Source organism: Hevea brasiliensis, chromosome 1 (genome assembly GCF_030052815.1).
Source record: "Hevea brasiliensis isolate MT/VB/25A 57/8 chromosome 1, ASM3005281v1, whole genome shotgun sequence".
Taxonomy (NCBI): domain Eukaryota; kingdom Viridiplantae; phylum Streptophyta; class Magnoliopsida; order Malpighiales; family Euphorbiaceae; genus Hevea; species Hevea brasiliensis.
The window spans coordinates 108,024,828-108,038,110 of NC_079493.1; the positions used below are offsets into that span (position 1 = coordinate 108,024,828).

The 13,283-nt window shown below is 32.2% G+C and overlaps 1 protein-coding gene across 1 annotated transcript; it reads right to left on the bottom strand.

Moving 5' to 3' along the window:
- Window positions 1–1,396: 1,396 nt before the first annotated feature.
- Window positions 1,397–3,990, bottom strand: LOC110663973 (probable amidase At4g34880). Its single transcript, XM_021823479.2, has 5 exons — window positions 2,988–3,990; window positions 2,677–2,891; window positions 2,269–2,505; window positions 1,982–2,180; window positions 1,397–1,899 (listed from the first exon to the last, which is right to left on the bottom strand). Exons 1-5 carry the CDS (start codon window positions 3,510–3,512, stop codon window positions 1,543–1,545), a joined length of 1,533 nt encoding a protein of 510 aa, XP_021679171.2. The 5' UTR covers window positions 3,513–3,990; the 3' UTR covers window positions 1,397–1,542.
- Window positions 3,991–13,283: the final 9,293 nt, after the last annotated feature.

Here is a 13,283-nt window from a genome sequence, read left to right on the forward strand (position 1 = left end):
CGAAAAACAAACTGCTATTTCTATGAAAATAAAATTATTACTTTGGTTTTTTTAATGAAAGAAATATTTTCTTTAAAATACTGTTGCTCTGTTTTTTCAATATATATTTGGAAGGCTTAGAAAAGTTAATGGACAAAACATTTTTGTAGTTAAAAATTTTGTATGATTTTCGCCGATTATACCAGATATGGTCGTTAGTATATTATATTGGATTATATGTAAAAGTTTAATAAACTAGAGAATTTGTCCAATGAATCATTCGTTATATAAAAGTTTAATAACATAACCTAATTTTGTTTAATACCTGAAGGCATATAACTTATACGACAGACTTAAACTAAAATCATCACTTGTCAATTCTCCATTAAAAAAATAAGTTAGAGAATTTGTATAGTGAATTAATTCAATAAAAATATTTTATCGAGATATATATATATATATATATATTAAAACTCATCAGGATAAAAGCTCGCTTTTAGGTTTTATAATATATACAAAATATGTACGAATTCAAGAAAGCTCATCTTCTTTCTAGCTGCATTACCAAAGTCAAATTGGGTGTCATAATACACATAAGGAATATAGAGAAACTACTCATGCATTCAGATTTTAGATCATCAAAGCAGCCACCGTACCAGCTAAGCTTTGTAAGAGGGAGAGCACTAAGCAGTTCCACAACGCTAAAATTAAGTTTAGCATGGATGCCATGCCCACTCAACTGTTTGCAGTCTCATAAGCTTCACCCATATAAAAAAAGATGAGAACTGTGGCAGAAGATGGTCGGAAAGAAGAAAAATGGAGGAAGATTAGGTGGAAAATTGGGATTCAAAATTATAATAAAAATAATTCTTAATTAAATATTTAATGCTATATCAGCAAGTTAACAGAGATTAAGGGAAAGTTGTAGTTTGTTAATAGAGTGAAATTTCATAATACCATTTTATTATAAAATAAATCACAGAGTCTAATTGAAAAATGAGTGAGATAACATGTTGTTTTTTTTATAATTTTTTTATGAATAATATAATACATAAATATTTCCAGAATTATAAGGTCTGGATTTTAACTCAGCAGGTGCCCTTTGTTTTACCTCCTCAGTTGACGTAGGACTTGGGTCCCATCATCCAAATTTGTATTGTGCTTTCTGTTTTTGAGCTTTCTTTTTTTTGCTTGATTAAATGGTTTTTAGTTTTTGAATCTCTTGCCTCTTTACTTTCCCTATTTTAGATTTTATGGATGGAATTATCACCATATTTTAATTAAAAAATAAAAAATAAAAAGGAAGAAGAAGAAGAAGAAGTAGAATTCGCCAATAGATTTTAGGACTATTGTCCTATTCTAATCTACTGAGAAAATTCCCATCATCAACTCATCACATTTATTTCACATGACACTCGATATGTTCTTTAGTTCCATCAAACAATTAAGCAATAAGATTTTGGACACAAAAAGATGCAAGTTCAACTCACACACTAATTAAAACTTTAAAGCTTCCCTAACGTTTATTCAAATCCAAAGGATTTCTTTTCTGATGAAAAAGCTTCAAGGCTTGAATGTGGGAGGCTTCCTAATCTTTGTGGCTTGCTCAAAGCCATAAGCAACCTGAATTAGCTTTGGCTCAGTACCCTTTAGTCCTCCAAAGTTAATGCCAAAAGGCACCCCCTTATAATCATATCCGGCTGGAACATTAATTCCTGGAAATCCTCCAATTGCAAGAACAGGAGCAACTCCTGCTCCAGGAGTCACCAGAACATCTAGCTTATTATCCCACATCAACTTCTGAAATCCATCTCTTGTCAGTTCGGCTAAATTCGCCAATGCTGCTCTCTCTGTATTGCCAATTCCATTTGTAGCCTGGGCTGCTAGAAAGATGTCCTGCCCAAATTCCTGAATCTTTTCCTGCATAGCCATTCAAGTATGTATCTTATTAGGTGATACCAAGGAATGTAGATTGAGACTATTTTCTTATATATATACTCACCACATCTGCAAATTTTTGGTTGAAAGCTATAACATCAGCCAAGGATCGGACTGGAGAAGCCACCAGGTTTCCCAGGTATGCATTCAAGGATATTTTGAACTCGGCTAACAATGCAACTGCTTCACCGCTTGCATTGGGATTCAAGATTGTACTGATGTTGGCAATTTCCAAATGGTCTACAACAATTGCGCCTCCTTGTCTATATTTGCAGAGTTAAATTTGTGTTATACATGTGTATGCAGATGATAGAGTAGCACTACAGCTTGAATCAAGTTGAATTTCATTACCTTAATGTCTGAAGATGGTATTCAAAAGCTTGACTCTCAGCTTTACTGGCAAAACTCAAGAATGGATTCCTTACTACACCAAGTCTCTTCCCTTTGAGGCCATAAGGTTTGAGAAATTGCTTATAGCCACCATATGGAATGAACTGCAATGCTTGCTTAGTTGCACCATCATTGTAATCAACACCGGCAATGGCATCAAGAACATAAACAGCATCCGAAACTGTCCTGCAGATAGGCCTGTCCCATCCAGAGCCAAAGAAGTGTTGGTTGAACCCATTGAGTAATTTCAAATTAAATTAACATTAACTACGTATACTACAGTACAAAACACAAATTAAATAGGATTGCTGCCCAGCTTTCAAAGCCAAGGAAATACATAATCTGAATAAATAAATGTAAGATACCAACCCAATCGTGTCCTGTCTAAAAGAAACTGGGACAACCCCAGCTCGGCTGGTGAGACCAACTGTTGGTTTTATACCCACTACGGAGTTAGCATTGGAAGGACATAAGATAGATCCATCAGTCTCTGTCCCAAGTGACACTGCGACCAAATTCGCTGCTACAGATATTGCTGGCCCACTACTTGACCCGCAAGGATCTGCCGATAGAACATAAGGATTCTGCATACAGTTTCAGGGAATCAGAACTTGAATCTGGCCATTTGATAAATTTAACAAAAATTTATGAATTGGCAAGTGTTTCAGGCCTTGACTCACCTTTCCTTGGCCACCTCTAGCACTAAAGCCATTAGGCAGGGTAAGAGACCTGAAAGCAGCCCACTCAGTCATGCTAGCCTTTCCCAAAATGATGGCTCCTGCTTTCTTTAGCTTCATCACCACGCCTGCATCTTGAGGCACTACGGACCGAAACAGTGCAAATGAACCAGCTGTTGTGTTCAGCTTATCCTTGGTTCCAATATTATCCTTGAGCAGGATAGGAATGCCATGCAAACCAACCAGTGAACCTGATGCCTTAACCCTGCGCTCATAATCAGCCTTATCAGCCTGATAGAGAGCATCAGGGTTTATTTCTATGATACCATTGAGGACTGAATTGAGTCTACGGATTTCTCCAATGTAGTACTCAACTAGTTGCCTGGAGGTCAGTTGGTTTTGCTTAAAAGCAAGTTGGAGATCATAGATTGTTGCTTCTTTAATTGAGAATCCATGGCTTGTCACAGTTACAACAACCCAAATGAGCAATGAAAGAAGTGAAAACTTCAGGAATGTATTGTTTTCCATATCCAAAACGAAACAGAGAGTTCTATTTCACTTTTGGACTTTGGTTGGAGTTAGATAAGAGGAATGGTCCGACTTTATATAGAGAACAGTCTCTGCAACAGGACAGAACACATTATATATTGTGGGACATTGTCTATTTGGGTCTTCATGAAATGTTATTCTCCTTGCCATGATGCCCTGAACATTTCTTCATCAGAATTATGCGTTCTTGGAAAGATTCTAATTTTCTTATTGGGTCATACTCGAATAATTTAATCCGTTCTCAAGGAAGCCAATAATGATGGGACAATTCAGTTTTCTTAACTCCATGCATATGGAAATATTGGGTTTCATATATATAATATAGAATATAGAATATAGAATGATCTCAAAGCAGGGGAACTCATGGTGCTATGTCGATATGACCAAGTCTCAGTCTTCAGGCCTTGGCCGTCCATTTCTGATAGTTTCTTCAGCACAGGTTTTTGCAAGCGGCAAACCTGCAGCGAATCGAAGCCAAAAGTGTAAAATAATGAAAAGAGAGAGAAGATCGCTGAACACTGGACTATTAGGATGTTGGCTATTTTTTGGCTGGGGGCCTAGCACACTACATAACATTTCAATTTGGTTTGCATATAGAATCTTCTAAATCTTTCTTTGGTACAATTAGCTGTGATTTGTACTTAGATTCGAAATTTTTCCGCATTAAAAATGATTTTAATATTATTAAATTAAAAATCGTTAACTTTATTTTTTTGCCATAGTCTGGAATGTAGATGTTTGCACTAAGAAATTGAATTTTGAACGAATGACTCTTCAAGACTTGTTCGGAAATAAATTTTAAAATAGTATTTAATGTTTTAATCTTAATTAAAATATTATTTTTTATATTTATATTATTTGATTACATGATATTTATATCGGTGTTTAAAATTTAAGAGAAATAATTTATAAAAAATTATTCCTTTTAGCTTTTAAATGTTGATTTAACCTTTTAACTATGGACAGTAAGATGATATCGTTACTTTTATATATAATAATTAATTAATAGCTATTTTTATTAAACATTTTTACTTTAAATCACTATATAAATAATTAATTACTAATCAATAATAAAATAACTGACAGCTAATAGCTACTAAAACAGTTAATATTACAGAACAAAGCTAAACAAACACCAGAAGCAGAGCTTTCAATGATATGTCAGGATTTTTTTTTTAAAAAGAAAAAAAATTTGTTTAAAGTACTGTTACTATGACAATGGCAGAATTAGTAACTCAGAGAATTGGTTTAGTTGCAAGTGAATTGCACTAGGTTGCGATTTTCCCTTTTCAGAATAATTATAAAATCAAAATCATAATTAAATTATATAAAACATAATCTATGGTCATTACAATTTAATGAAAGAAATCATTGTAATTATTAATTTCATTATTATAATTTATTCAACCTATCATTTAATAAATTTTTATGAAATAATAATTATTTATAAAATTTATAAAACATTTTATAATTATTTAATTAGTCGAGTTTGAACTTAAATTCATAAACTTAATAAGTAAGTTAAATAATTGACTTCGCGTCATAAGCTTAATAATCAATCTAAATATGAATCAACTTTAAACCTAATAAAATTTAAGCAAATTTAATTCACACTTCAATGTCTAAACTCATGTAAAACTTAAATTTCAAGAGATTTTTCTTATTTAGATTCGATTTAATTTATTATAAATCTAAAATATAAGCATGTAGGCATCGATTTATTTAATAAATAAATATCACCATATATTTTATATGTTGGGCTATTGATAAATCAAATTAATCAAATTACCGGCAAAATTTTCCAATTTTAAGTTTCTAACTCTTTAAAATTCAACTTAACTTATTTTTTACATTTCTATTCATGAAAGGAAATTTAAATTACTTTATTAAAAAATAAAATTTATTTTATAAATAACTACGTGTTTTTCGTTTAATAATAAAAATAATTAATTGAAAATAAAGTGAATATTTATAAAAAAAATAATAATAAAGTCAATAAATAAAAAAATCTGCCACACAAGGCATTCACCGAAAGACTTATCATACAAGGAAAAATTCTCAAAACCCTTTTTTTTTTTTCAAAAGCGTAAAATATTAAAAACTACCTTTTATCTTTATTTTATAAGTTAATGTTCTTAAATTTTTACAACACATTGACATTTTTTGAAATAAATTATTTATAAAAAAATAATTAAGTTTTTATACAATTATACTTAATTTTTTTTTTCAATAAATTTTTTTAAATTAAAAAATTAAATTTTTACAAACATTAAAAAAATCAAGTAAATTGAAAATTAGAGTTTTCAGATAAAAGATTACGTTTAATTCCTCTAAATTCTTTCATTTCAAAAATAAAATTGACAAAAAAAAATAAATGAATTGAATTCTTGTAAATTTTTAATTTTTACAAAGAATGAGAATGATTCTTCTAATAAAATTTAATTTAATTTTATTAAAAAAATAATTTAAATGAGTCTATATAGTAAACTTTATTAAAAAAATATCGATCCCCATCTATGAGAGAATTTATCTTAGGAAATCAGCTTTTAAATTCTAAAAATATGCTAATCTATTTATTTATTATAATTTTAAATTTATAAACAAAAAAAAAGTTAGAGATCAATTTTTTATTTGGTGCTTATAAATTTTATACTTATAAATTACTTTGAATAAAAATTTTATTATATTTTTTTTATTTAATTTTTAAAATTTTATCATGAATCACATTTAATATTTTTTTAATCATTTTAATAATAAATACACTTATAATATATTTTTTATTAAACACATAATTATTTATTATTTACTTATAAATATTTTAATTAAATACGTAACTATTTGAAGTTTAGATGCTTATAAACTCTAATTAGCTTATAAGCTTATTTTTATAAGTTGACCTAAACATGCTATAATTATACCAAACGCTATTAAAACATTATCCCTGTCTAATATACCAAACGCTGCCAAAACCTACATGTTGTACACTCTAGTCCTACTTAATTGATGAAGTCTAACCTATGTGAGTCTGTACATACGTACAAGTAACATACAGTGGTCTGTAGAATAGCATTTTATAAAGGGTCAATTATATAGTCAGGACTTTAACTTATGAATATGTAATAGTAAAGTACTTAAATTTTAATTTTTAATATAAAATTTTTAATATTTAATTTAAATAACATAAAACTCTTATGAAATTTAGTAGCTGAGTTTTAAGTTATTTATACTAACGTAATATTTATTAAATTAAAAATTTATATTTTCTTGAATTTATAAAAAACTCAACTCAACTAAGCCTTTATCCCAAAAATTTGGGGTCAGCTATATGGATTCGCTTTTTCCACTCTGAACGATTTTGGGTTAAATCCTCAGAAATGTGTAATGCTTCTAAGTCATGCTGTACTATTCTACTCCAAGTCAATTTAGGTCTATCCCTTTTTTTCTTTCTATCCTCTAGCCTAATGTGCTCTACTTGTCTAACTGGAGCCTCCGTATGTCTACGCTTCATATGACCAAACCACCTCAATCTCCCTTCTCTCAACTTATCTTCAATTGGCACCACTCCTACCTTTTCTCTAATACTTTCATTACGGATTTTATCTAGTCTAGTATGGCCACTCATCCACCTTAACATTCTCATCTCTGCAACTCTTATCTTAGATGCATACGACTCTTTCAGTGCCCAACACTCACTACCATATAGCATAGCCGTATGGTCATGCGGTAAAATTTTCCTTTTAATTTATTGGGAATCTTACGATCACATAAAACTCCCGTGGCACGTCTCCACTTCAACCATCCGGCTTTAATCCTATGACTAACATCATCCTCACATCCCCCATCTACTTGAAGAACTGAGCCTAGATATTTAAAGTGATTACTTTGGGACAGTGCCACTCCATTCAAACTAACTCATTCCTTATCACCAGTTTGGCCTTCACTGAACTTGCAATGCATGTATTCTGTCTTCGTTCTACTTAACTTAAAACCCTTTGACTCTAGAGTACTTCTCCAAAGTTCTAGCTTCCTATTGACTCCTACTTGTGTCTCATCTATCAGAACAATATCATCCGCAAACATCATGCACCAAGGAATACTCTCTTGTATATGTTTCAGTTCATCTAAAACTAATGTAATAGTTAAGGGCTTATGGCTGCTCCTTTGGGTAATCCAAGTGAGATCGGATAATCTCTTGTGTCCCCTCCCACTGTGCTCACAATAGTAGTTGCTCCTTCAAACATATCTTTCAATACTTGTATGTACCTAATAGATACCCTCTTTTATTCTAACACATTCCATAAGACCTCTCTTGGAACACTATCATAAGCCTTCTCCAAATCAATAAAAACCATGTGTAGATCTTTCTTCACGTCTCTATATTTCTCCATCAAGCTTCTAATGAGAAAGATCGCTTCCATAGTTGAACGACTGAGCATGAAACCAAATTGATTGAGAGAGATAGAAGTATCATGACGTAGTCGATGCTCCACAACTCTCTCCCACAACTTCATAGTATGGCTCATGAGTTTAATTCCCCTATAGTTTTAGCAACTCTGTATGTCTCCCTTATTTGTAAAAATATGTACTAAAATACTCTTCCTCCATTCATCAGGCATTTTCTTTGATTTTAGAATCTTATTAAATAATTTAGTTAACCATGCTACTCCCATATCTCCCAAATACTTCCACACTTCAATTGGTATTTCATCGGGTCCACAGGGTTTACTCACTTTTATTCTCTTAAGTGCTTCCTTTACTTCTAAAGATCTAATCCTTCTAGTATAATTCACATTCTTTTCTATTGTTCTATAATCTATATTCACGCTATTACCATTTTGACTATTATTAAAGAGATCATTAAAATAATTTCTCCATCTTTCTTGAATGTCCTCATCTTTCACCAACACTTTTCCTTCTTTATCCTTAATGCACCTAACTTGATTGAGATCTTGACATTTCCTTTCTACTCCTTGCTAATCTATAAATATCTTTCTCCCTTCTTTAGTTCCAAGTTTCTCATATAACTTTTCAAAGACTGTGCTCTTGCTTGGCTAATCGCCTTTTTGCCTCTTTCTTTGCTATCTTGTACTGTTCATATGCCTCATTATTATCACATTTAGGTAATTTCTTATACCATTTCCTTTTTCTCTTCACCGCCTTTTGTACTTCCTCATTCCACCACCATCTCTCTTTTGAGGGTGGTCCATGTCCTTAGACTCCCCAAGTACTTTTCTAGCTACTTCTCTAATCTTTGATGCCATCTGTATCCACATATCATTGGCCTCCATATCTAGCTTCCATACTTGGACTCAAGAAGCTCATTTTTGAACTTCACTTGCTTTACTCCTTTGAACTCCCACCACTTTGTTCGAGCTACACTATTTCTTGACCTTACTTGAATTGTTCCTAAACTTGACATCCAAGACCACCAACCTATGTTGACTTGTTAAAGCCTCTCCGAATGACCTTGCAATCCTTGCATAGAGCTCTATTTGTCTTCTGGTTAAGAGGAAGTCGATTTGGCTTCTATGTTGCCCACTTTTGAAAGTCACTAAATGTGACTCTCTTTTTATAAAGTAGGTATTTGCTAGTATTAGGTCGTATGCCATAGCAAAATCCAGGATGCTTTTTCCTCCTCATTTCGACTGCCAAAACCAAAACCTCCATGAACATTCTCATAACCTTGCCTATCACTTCCTACATGTCCATTCAAATCTCCACCAATGAAAACATTCTCTTCATTCGGTATGCTTTGCATTAAATCATCCATATCTTCCCAAAACCTTTGTTTACTCTCACTGTCTAGTCCTATTTGTGGGGCATAAGCACTCACTATATTTATTGTTTCTCCGTCTAGTACTAGCTTTACTAGTATAATTCTATCTCCTACTCTTTTCACAGCTACTACTGCGTCTTTCAATGTCCTGTCTATGATTATACCCACTCCGTTCTTGTTTCTCTCCTTTCCGGTAAACCACAATTTGTACCCTGAATTACCCACTTCCTTACTTTTCTCTCCTACCCATTTAGTCTCCTGAATGCAAGCAATATTCACCCTTCTCCTTTCCAAGGTATCCACAAGCTCCATTAATTTTCCTGTAAGTGATCCAACATTCCAAGTACCAACCCTGATCCTCCTCCTATCCTGCTCCTTCCTAATTGGTCTCCTTCTATGATATCTTCTATTATTTTCTATGTCTATCTTGTGTTCTGTTCCACTATTTGTTCTATTATCTGTCCTATGGACTAACTTCTTTACCCACACCCGTCCATGATGTGGGAACCCTTGCTCACTTAACACCACACCCGGGCGCCGGCATGGCGCGTCGCTTTCGGTGAACGCCCTACACCCTTGCATATTTATCACTACACCCGGGCTCCGATGTAGCGCGTCGTTAGTAGAGGACGTCCCAACGTTTATATCATTTGAATCCATATCATAGGGTGTGACGAAATTTTTACGCTGGTTGTCACCTACCGCAACCCTCCTCCTTTATCCGGGCTTGGGACCGGCTAAGCGCAAACTACTTAGGCGGAGTTTTTCTTGAATTTATAGTTTTAAGTAAATAGATTTTGAGTTATTAAAATATTAATATATATAATTTTAATTATTATGATTATGAATATATAGAGAATATAATTTTTTTTTTCTAATAAATATCAAATTAATAAAGGAAAAATATAATTCTTAATATGATAAATGTCTTATCGATAAAAAAAAAACCTAAAAAATAGTTATTAAATGTCACATAAGATTTTTTGCTACTTAAATTAAAAATTAAAAATTTTATATTATAAATTATAATTTAAATATTTTACTATTATATAATCCTAATTTGAGGTCTGGTATATATATAATTTACCCATTTTATAGACCACCAACAATGTTTTGGTCTCATATAACTGATCAATTTTAGTGGACCAATAACATAATAACACACGAATACTTCGCCCCTAATAACTCCAAAATACACATTGAAAAAACAGAGTAATGCAAGTTTTAATATGGATAAAACTTACACTACACCCATCGTTATATGGACATTTAAAATTTTATTTAAAAAAATATTTATTTATTTTTATATCGTTTTAGATATAAATAAATATTTATTTCATTTATTATTATCTTTAAATATAATTAGTGATAAATATGACGATAAATATATTTATATGTAAAAATTATTTATAAAAACAAAAATTTTGTATATATATTTTTACACTATATTATTTATCTCTAAACTATTTTTAGAGACAAATTAAATTAATTTTAGAGTCTATATTAACCTTTTTTTTATAAATTTATTTTTAGAATCAAATAAATTTGCTCTTAATTATATTTTTTTTTAGAAAAAATATCTTCTTTTCATATATTAATTTTTATATATCTCTAACTAATAACACATCTATTTATTTTTAGGCCATGTTCGGTAATATTAGCTGTTCTAATAGTTATTAGCTATTCTAGTAGCTGTCGACTATTTTACTAGCTGTCAATTATTAGATATTAATTGTTCATATAATGATTTAAAATAGAAGTATCTGTAAAAATAGTTATTACATTAGCTTTTAAATGTAAAAAATGACAAAAAAAGATGTGGGTATCATCTTTTTTTTTTTAAGGCTTAATGGCGCTAAAAATCCAAATCTTTATGAATTTTGGCGTTTTAATTCAATTCTTCTAATTTTAGATAAATTGACTAAATTTTAAAAATTTGGTTAAATTTTATCTAATTTTGGAATTGAAATTGGGGGGAGTGTGCCCGTTGCTGAGGCGTCATCACACCCGGTATTTTTTTATTATATTTTGGTGGGTCCCACATGACAAATAGGAAATTAAAAAAAAATAATCATAGAAAGGGTATGTCACGACCCAACCTATGGGCCGGACTGGCAGTAGGACGTGGGCCAGCCTAAAGCCCCCGAGGCCCGTAGTAAGCCTAACTATTCCTCAACCAAACTCTAAGGCCCATTTGGGCCCAATTTCAAGAATTCAACCGGACATAGTCCGATCATAAAATGGACCATTCAACGGGGAGTTTTTGACTTGCTCGACCTGTAAACACAATATATATAGTAAATTGGGGAGCTCAACTCACCCTCCACATAATCAAAATGTCATAACTCAAATAGGAGCTCAGCTCCCTCATCCAATCACATCATACATATAGTTAATAATTTTATAAGTCCAACATAACTTTTATAATACATGTCCAAAATAAAAATAAGTGCTTCTAACATATGCGGAGTCTAAAATTTAACTCAATTATACAAAATACATTAAATACTATTAATGGACCTGCGAAGAAGAAGAGCAGGTTAGCCACAACAAATAATCCTCCTGTAGCCTGGAAAAATAGATGAATATGAATGAGCGTTCAACTCAGAGAGTAAAATACCAATTTTAATCATAATCTCTATAACTATCTAAAGCTAATGCACCCTGTGAAGTGAAATGCAACATCGTCATAATTTTCATATCATAACAGCAAAAAGGCAATTTGGAGCACTCACACACCCAACATTGTCAAGCAATACATATATAGGAGCTGATCCCCTATACAACCCTCTTAATCTAACCTCTGCCAGCGAGTGTCTTTCAAGCCCGACTTTCGCTTAATAAACCAAATGTGGGGTCCCAACGAGTGTCTCTTAAGCCATGTCTACCCTGAAGGACTAGGTCCCAGCGAGTGTCTCTCAAGCCGCGTCTACCCGTCCTGTTCATATCTAATACCATACCACACGCACGCCACGCACACACACTGCTCCAAATTACCATAAACAACATCTATGGCACTTCAACAATTATGAATGCAATATAAAACGTGCCTAGTGTTTAACTACATAGATACATATTTATAAGTGATGCATGGGCATGCTTGAACATATAATAATATTAAATTACAACTCAAATTAATATTTTACTCACAAACTTGAACCGAGGTCACTGCGGCAGCTGAGCGGAGGAGGAAGGCTGTCCCAGCTCATCTGACAATTTCATTGTAATTATTTAATATATTTGACTCAATACAACTTTAGAAAAAACCAAAGACACCCTAAGTTGTGCTGAAATTCTGGCAGAGTCTCCCCTATACCTATGACCTACTCAACCTGCAAAATGGTTCAAATAACACTTCTAAACTCAACCCATATCTCATCATCATTATATGGCCCCTCCTGGGCCCTCCAAACCAAGCAATAATCACAACATCAGACAACTCAATTATAAGACTTCAAAACTAATATTTTTCAAAACCTATCCAAACTAACTTTAAAAATTCTATAAACTTGCCCTGCGGTCCTTAACAATACTATAAGGCTATTGCAATAGGAATAGTAATTTCGAATATTTTATAAATTTTATTCTAATCCAGTACAAGGCAAAAATTGAGTAATGTAGAGTTCGAGTTTACCTATGCCAATTCTGACAACTGGAACGTGTCCAGAACGTCTGAAAACAGTGGGGTAGCCTATAATCTTGACCCGGTTTTGAAATAGTTCCAGCAGCTTATCTGCTCGGCCCGAAATTACAGATCTGAGTGATGATTGAATTTCCACGAAATGAAAGTACATACGTGAAGTCCACAATACCAGGGTTAGAATAAAATATATATATATATAATAATTATTTGAAAATTACGGATGTTACATTCTTCCCCCCTTATAGAAAATTCGTCCTCGAATTTTACACAAGGCAGAACAATGACACATAGTTGCATATCAAACTTAGGAGTACTTGCTGCGCATATCCCG